Below are 7,997 nucleotides of genomic sequence, written 5' to 3'. Positions count from 1 at the left end.
GGGATAGGAGGGGGGTGGAGAGGGGGTGGTGGAGGGTCAGTGCGAGGTGTGGGGAGGTGGGTGGAGGGTGGGTGGTGGTGGCGGGCGGATCGGTGATGGTGATGATCGTTGTGTTTGAGACGGAGGAGGAAGAAGGGCGGGACCAGGTGATACGCCATTCTGTGGGTGAGGCGACCTCTTTGAGTGTATGAGTGAAGCTGAATCGATCTCGTGTCAGCCACTCCCCCAACGCTTCTTCCTCTTCTCCTCCGATCGCTTCACCACCGACTTCAACCTTGTTGACGGTCACCGCTTCCTCACCTATCATCTCCACATCTAACCCCACCAACCTCTCCTTCACGTCCTCTTCTTCCTCTTCTTCCGAATCGAAGTCCAACAACGCCTTGCTCCTCCCTCCCTTCCTCTCCGCCGCACCGCCCGACTTCATCCAACTCCTCCAACCGAAAACCCTCTCCACACCCACACTCAAACTTCCCACCGCAACACCCTCCACCTCCACCTCATCTTCCCCGACCACCGTCACACTGGCATCGATAACCCTCACACCGCCTCCCTGTCTCGCCACCAACTCCACCACCCTCTCTACCTGCGCTCCTGCTTCCACCACCCCTACGTCCAACCGAACCTTCTTTCCTGTCTCCCCATCTGTGCAGGAGAGACTGTCTAACGAACCCTCATAAGAAGGTTGCAACGAAACTTCGACGGACACCCTCAGCGAGACGCCCTCGAGGTTGTCGATGCTGATGGTGAGCGGGATGCGTTCGTCGATGTAGTACAAGGTGGAGGGTGAGGAGGAGGGTGGGGTGAGGGAGAGCTTGATGTTGAAGAGTTTTGGTTTGACAAGGGTGATGGAAGGGTTGGAACGCTGTGAGAGAGAGATGGTGCGGTTGGTGGGGAGAAGCCACAGAGTGGGGTTGAGGCCGGAGATGGTGTCGGTGTCGTCGGAAAGAGCTTCGTGAGGAGGGACGAGGTCGAGCTGCAGTGGATAGGAGAGATGGATTGTGGCTCGAACGAGACGGATGGTGCCGGGAGAGGTCGCGTGGATACGGCCTTGGAATGCGATGGTGCCGCCTGTGGTAGAGAACAGAGTCTTCAAAGGCGCGGTGGTCGGTTCGATGTTTGAAGTGGTCAGGTCGAGCGTACCCAGGTCGACGATGGGAGGGTGGGAGGTGTCGTCGCTGCTTTCCGCCGAAGATTGGATCTCGACGGACGATTCTTCCGCCTGATCTCCGTTCTGGAAGTACAGAGTAATGCGATCCGCAGTGAATACTTGCGAAACATCGAACGAAGGATTCGTGTTGTGAATGACGATCTGGAAAGGCAATTCTGCACCGAATTCGACCTCGCCGACCGCAAACACCGTGTCCATCTCCAGAAATGCCGCTTCCACCCCAACTGTCCCGCCCTCCTTCATTTCATCTCTCCCCTTGCCCTCATCCCTCTTTTGAAGCAAGAACGTCTTCAACGCCTCGATCAAAACGCTCCTCCTCTCCCCCTCCATCTCCAACCTCAAATCCAACACCTCAACCAACAATCTCATCGCACTCCCCACATCCCCCGCCCCCACCGCCGCTTCGACCGCCACTTCCACCAACGCACCCCTTACCGTCTCCACCTCGTCCTTCCTGTAACTCTTCAGAATTCTCTCTAAGAACTTCAGCGCCATCTCATCCTGTCCACCGTCGTGGTACGCCGTAGCGATCCTCGCCGCCACCAGCAGTGCAGTACGATGTTGACGGATGCGTTTGAAAGAATCGTACGCCTTGGTGAGGGATTCTGTGAGTTGGGCGGTGTGGTCGACTTTCCGTTCGTGCGCAAGCGGACTTGAATCCGAGGTGTCTTCGATGGTGGAGGGAGAGGTGCGGAGGAAGCGTTGTCGTCGTTCGATGGTGCATAGGGCGGCGAGGTAGAAGTACGCGCCAGGAGGTTGGAGGGTGGTGTAGGGGCAGATGGAGACGGAGGTGGCGTTGGAGTTGGGGAGGAGCATTCCGGGTGGTGCGGAGACTCCACCGCGTCCGTCTGAGAAGCGCGGCAGCGCATCTGGGTGAAGCAGTTTGGAAGGTAGTGGTGGTGCGTGGGTCGCAAGTTGGAACGGTGGCAGTGGGGATCCTGGTACGGAACGTGTTGCGTGCTCAACCAGCTCGCCGAACATGCGGTACTGCTTCGCCAGCCAAGACCAGTATTCGAACGTCATCGCTCCGATACCCCACCCTGTGCTCAGATCCGTGAACCTCGCCAGATGTCGACGGAAGAACACAGCCGCCGACTCACCGTCGTCGGCGTAAAGCAGGAGCTTGCAGATCCGAACGCTCAGCGTATCCGCCAACACCTTTGCCTCCGCCCACCGTTTCGTGCGCGGAGGCAGCATGAGCGTGCTGCCCAAAAGACACGTCGGCGAGTTGCACAGCAGATCGTACGCCTCTCTGTATCGCAACGCTGCTTCTTGCATATCCCCCGCCAGCTCTGCAAACACTGCCAGCTTGTATTCGCTCCTGACGATCCATCCTTCTCGACTCAGCCAGCCGACATCGTTGACCGTCAACGTCTTTCCACCCTGTACCGCCGACGGAAGCGTCGCGATCGCACTCACCAGCGGCTGCAGAGTCGACGGAGGCGGCGGGTACCTCGTCCTCTTCCTCTTGACCCTCCTCGCGTGCTCCCTATAGTAGTCCGCCGCAGGCTCGAACAGCGCGCTATGCAAGCTCGACACGAACTCTGCCAGCTCCGGCTTGGACACCGGTGTCAACACGAAGAGACTTGCTTTGGAATCCAAACCGCTGTTCCTCCTGATGAAGCTGAGCCTCGCTTCGAGCTGCGCATCGTCCAGCATGTCGCGTTGGGTGAGGAGAACGATGGTGAGCTTGATACCTCTTTCGGTGAGAGAGCGTCTGCGATCCGAGATGAGTTTGATGAGCGCCTCGTCTGATTTACGGAGTTGGTCCATGTCTGATGAGGACGGGAGGGTGTGGAAGGAGACGAAGACAGAGGGGACGAGTTCGCGATGTTTGCGTACCCAGACTGGTGCGATGAGTCCATCGGGGAATTGAGGAGAATTGGGGTGTAATGGAGAGAGGGGGGAGCGAGGTGGCAGCGCTGAGAAGGCAGATGATGCTGTTTCAGATCCGGAAGAAGACGAGCCTGTCGTGATGGAGGGTATCGGTGGAACGTGTCGAGCGGAAGGTTTTGTTTTGAGAGGTGGTAAGCGGACGTTGTGATCGGCAAAGACGGTGTGAAAGACAGCTGCTCGTCCACGTGAAGGATCCCACAGGGTGTTGCGTGCTCTAGAAGCGAGGATATCATGTAGTGACTTGGTGAGGTCTGGAAACACCGAGGTAGGGTGGCCTGCTGGTGCGCTTGCTGATGCGACATCGAGGGCGGTATCCGGCGTTGTCGCTGATGATGAAGGTGTATTTCCCGTCATACTTGACGACGATGGCAACGGTGAGGATGGTGCTGTTACTGCTGCTGCTGCTGCTGCCGTCGTAGAGGGTGTTGAGGGCTTCGGAGGCGGAGTCAGGCCAGCAACCACCATGCACGCAAAGTGGTGCTGAAGCAGTTCTGGCGGAAAGGCGTTCATCGTGGACAGTAACGGAAGCTCTTCCGTAGGGCTGGCAGCCAACGGAGACTAAGGCGGTGTCCGTTTCGCAAAAGAATCAGCGTGTCATGAGTGGCAGCCCGATGATCAAAGAAGCAGCTGATGGAGTCGGGATGGCAGTCGAAGGGAAGGCCGAGGAGGATGAGAAGAAGCTTTCAAACACTGCGTGTTTGGCGTGCGAGCGTGCTGGCTTGTGCACCTCTCAGTTTCACACTCTAACAATTCTACTTAATTTCGCCTTGGCTCGACTCCATCAAATCGACCTCGCACAACAAAGGTCATCATCTGGGGTGGAAGACACAGCATCAAGCATATGACATTGCACTGGGGTACGACGATCGCGTGTGACAGTAGTCGACCGATCCTCTGCTGTTGTACAGCGCTTAAAAGCCATACTGATTCGTCCTGCGAGCGTTCTGCTCGCGTCCCCTCTGCCACCTCTTCTCCAACTTTGCTCGATTCTCGCCCGCCAAACTGACTAGACTGCTCAGCTGACCCTTCCTTAAACCTTTGAGCATACCTGGTTTCCTCTGCTGTATCTCCCTGTTACCGGCTGCAAACTCGGCGGCGGCTGCGTATTTGTCGCTGTCGGCCTCATCACCGTCCGCTGAGAGATAGGCTTGGCGTGCGGCAGAGGATGCGTCGAAGGCTTGTATGTCTTCCGGTGTAAGACCTGCTGCAATAAGATCACGTGTACCGTCGAGATTGGATGCACTTTTCGATGTAGGAGGGGCGGAAGGGGTGGTGGTAGACTGTTGGTAGGCGAGAAACTGGGCTTGTGCCTCGGGTGTGACGGGCACCCATGAGCCGTCCGGGTCGAGTTGCCAACCCGGGTATTCCGACTCGTCGTTGGGGCCGGAATCGACACCTTCTTCGCTTTGCTGTGTCTTTGGATGATCGATGACGGGTGCTGCCGAGATTGAGAACGAAGAGGTTTGTGATGAAGATGCAGCTTTACTGGAACGAGGGGCAGTTGAGATTGAGAAGAAGTCGACTGGGGCCGCAGCGTCTGGCTTGCTCGTCGGTATCGCAGCTGTCTCGGCAGCGGAATGTGAGGATGCTGGTAATTGAACTGCCGAATGGGAAGATGATGTCCTCGGAGCTGTGCCTGTATGGGCCCTAGCGGTCGAAGAGGTCGAGGCGGCCGAAGGGTTTGGCTTAGCAGCCGTCGAGGGCTTTAGACCGAGCATGGCTCTAAAGGCGTCGTTGTTCTTTCCTTTCGTTTTGCTGTTCGACGCGGTAGCAGACTCGTTCGGAGCTTCATGTGAGCTAGCATGCTCAGCCTCCGCATGAAATCTCAGCCGTTCATCTGCCACCATTTGTGTATCTGACCCCTCCACGGCCTTGGCCGCTTTCCTTGCCTCTGCTTGCCTGCTTCTCTCGGCTAGAACCTCGTCGTCCTTCCGCTTTGGTGCTGGTAGCATACCGAACAGGGAATGCTTGCTCGATCCTCCATTTGTTGCGCCGATCGCTAGCTTCGGCTTCTTGCTATTTGCACTGCCCTCCGCGGCATCATCCGAGTCGGCACCATCTTCGCTTTCCTTGAAAGAGTTGAGCGAATCGATTTTGATGACTTTCCGCTTGCTGGATGATGAAGATGTCGGCGGTGGTAGCGACAGGCCGCTTCCTTTTGAGGATGAGGAGGGCGGAGGGAGCTTTGATGTCAGTCCTGCTTTTGGCGGTGGAAGCAGTGACCCGAGCTTGGAAGAGGAGGCTGCAGGTGCCGGAGCGGTCGAGACCACATGGCTGCTAGGGGCGGTCACCAGGGCAGGTGCAGCATCCTGATCGTCCGAGTCGCTATCGTAGCTAGCAAGCGATGCCAAGCCAGATGCCATGCCTGATAATTGACCCCGCAGCTGCCAAGCTGTGGTGCTGCAGTGTCTGTCGTGATGATGGTGTAGCGTAGAATTGATCCGCTCGTCCGACCCAAAACGCAGAAGATGTGTGGAGGAGAGGGTGAATTTTTTAAATCATGTTAAGGTGTGCGGCATTCTAGTCGGCAATCCAAACGGCGACAAAACCCAAAGGGTTGCGCGACAAGAACACGCGCGGCACACGCAAAGCGCATGAGAGAGTGGGCTCGTGCATTTCTTTCCAACGGATGGTCTGACAGCAGAAGCAGCAGCAAGCAGCATGATGGTCGGACCACATGCTTCCGCATCGTGAGCAGAGATACGAGATAGGGGGCCTCCGCTGCATTCACTTTCCTCCTCCCCATCACCATCAATTACCTCCCTTGCCTTTGTGTAACAGCAGCAATGAGGAGCATCGCTTTCCTTTCGTGCCTTGCGGCGCTACTTGGCAGCACCATGGCAGCGGCTGCTAGCCTCGACGCTGCTAGCCAGCAGGTTAACATGGGCATCGGAGCTCGCACCAACGGTCGATGGGCTGCTGCTGCTGCGGCTCGACCTGGATCTTACATCGAGACGCAAAGAGAGACGGCCGCCGTCGACTCGACTGCTCAGGCTCAGATGGACGCACTTCTTACCGGCTCTTCCGGTGTCAGCGGACCCGCTCGCGTCGAGTTGCCTTTGGACGCCATCTCTTCCGCCGCTTTCGGTTCTGCCGATGTCGAGCACATTATTGCTTCGCAGAAGGGTGACTTCACTGTGCTGACCCACCGCGATTTTCCCTCGGTCTCGATCCGAATCAAGCAGCTCTACTCGCCCCCACCCGCATCGCAGCTGAAGGAGCACGACGTCGATCCGGAAGCCTTTTGCGATCCCACCGTCACCTCGTGGTCCGGTTACATCGACACCGCTTACGGCGGTAAGAGTCTCTGGTTCTACTTCTTCGAATCGCGTTCCAACCCCTCCAAGGATCCTGTGATTCTGTGGACCAACGGTGGTCCAGGTTGCTCTTCTTCCCTCGGTCTCTTCATGGAGCTGGGTCCCTGCCGTGTACCTGAACGCGGCGGTAAGCTCACTCCCGGCCCTCCCATCAACGGCACCAAGTGGCACCCTCAATCGTGGACCAACCGTGCCAACGTCTTCTTCATCGATCAGCCCGTCGGTGTAGGTTACTCCTACTCCAAGACCGAACAAAAGGTCTACACTACGGAAGAAGCTGGCAAGGATGTCTATGCTTTCCTCCGTGTCTTCTTCTCTGCCTTCGATCGCTTCAAGCGCAACGACTTCTACATGGCTGGCGAATCCTACGGTGGAAGATACATCCCCATTTTTGCCTCTGAAGTCGCCGATCGCAATCACGACGTTGAACGAGCAGCTCTCAAAGCAGGCAAGAAGGTTGACCGAGACCAACTCATCAATCTTCAAGGTGTTCTCATCGGCAACGGTCTCACCGACGTATCCAAGCAAATTTCGGGATACTACGACATGACGTGCACGCGTCGTGGCGGTGTAGAGCCTATTCTGAGCATCGAAACGTGCAAACGTATGCATACGTACGTCCCCGTGTGTCGTAAGAACATCGCCGCTCACTGCGTGGATTCAGTCAACCCGGATCTCTGCGAACTCTGGATGGACAAGTGCTCGGAAGAGATTGAAGCTCCTTACTTTTACACCGGTCAGAACCCTTACAACATCAAGGACGACTGCAAATCCGGTCTCGAGCCCAACCTCTGCTACGATGTCACCGATGACATTCGAAAATACTTGGACCGTGACGATGTGCGTTCTTTGCTGGGAGCAGCTCCCACAGAAGAGATCGGCAAGTTCGCGAGCTGCAACAACGATGTCGCCATGGGTTTCAACAGGATCCTGGACTCGAGCCATGATAATGGGTTCAACGTGGCCGGGTTGCTGGAGCGAGGTATCAAGGCACTGGTATATGTGGGGACTTTGGACTGGATCTGCAACTTCAACGGCAACTACGAATGGGTCAAGACGTTGGATTGGAGTGGAAGTGAAGAGTTCAAGGAGAGCAAGAACTACGAGTGGGTTGTGGATGGCGAGAAAGCGGGCAGGACGCAGAGCGGTGGCGGGTTGACTTGGGCGACCGTGTACGAGGCGGGTCACATGGTCCCGTACGACCAGCCGGATAGTGCGTTGGCCATGTTGAATAGGTGGTTGGACGGTCAGGAGCTGTAAAGAGATTAGCGGAATTACATCGAGGATTGACCTAAAGAGCTCACGCGTGAACAATGCAATCAAGTCCAAAATATGATTGCCTTTGTGAATGCGGGTCCGTCGTGGAGCGGCACAAAGCTTGAGTTTGTGATCAAAAGGCAATGTGATGCGGGTGGCGGATGTGATTTCGAGGGAGCCTTTGTGCGGAGTGACGGGTTCTTGTCTTCCGCACAAGGCTTGTTTCTGGCTAAAGAATAAGCTTCCGCCCAGACTGTGTGATGGATAGCGATACATAAATACTCTTGACACCGCTCTTTGTCTTGCCCGTCCTCGCATCTTGTCCACCGATCTATCCTTCTCTCCATGCCTCAACC

General features: G+C 56.5%; 2 protein-coding genes across 2 annotated transcripts; one reads left to right on the top strand and one right to left on the bottom strand.

Moving 5' to 3' along the window:
* Nucleotides 1–3,978: 3,978 nt before the first annotated feature.
* On the bottom strand, nt 3,979–5,430 carry PHSY_000796 (hypothetical protein; the record flags this gene model as incomplete). The annotated part of the gene is made up of 1 exon (XM_012331430.1): nt 3,979–5,430. One exon carries the CDS (start codon nt 5,428–5,430, stop codon nt 3,979–3,981), a length of 1,452 nt encoding a protein of 483 aa, XP_012186820.1.
* A 474-nt stretch (nt 5,431–5,904) lies between these two features.
* Nucleotides 5,905–7,644, top strand: PHSY_000795 (potential serine carboxypeptidase; the record flags this gene model as incomplete). The annotated part of the gene is made up of 1 exon (XM_012331429.1): nt 5,905–7,644. One exon carries the CDS (start codon nt 5,905–5,907, stop codon nt 7,642–7,644), a length of 1,740 nt encoding a protein of 579 aa, XP_012186819.1.
* Between the last annotated feature and the right edge of the window lie 353 nt (nt 7,645–7,997).

The sequence above is a fragment of the Pseudozyma hubeiensis genome (assembly GCF_000403515.1).
Source record: "Pseudozyma hubeiensis SY62 DNA, scaffold: PHS10, whole genome shotgun sequence".
Lineage (NCBI taxonomy): Eukaryota > Fungi > Basidiomycota > Ustilaginomycetes > Ustilaginales > Ustilaginaceae > Pseudozyma > Pseudozyma hubeiensis.
Note: the sequence above shows the minus strand (reverse complement) of the source record. Positions and strands in the feature narration are given on the sequence as shown.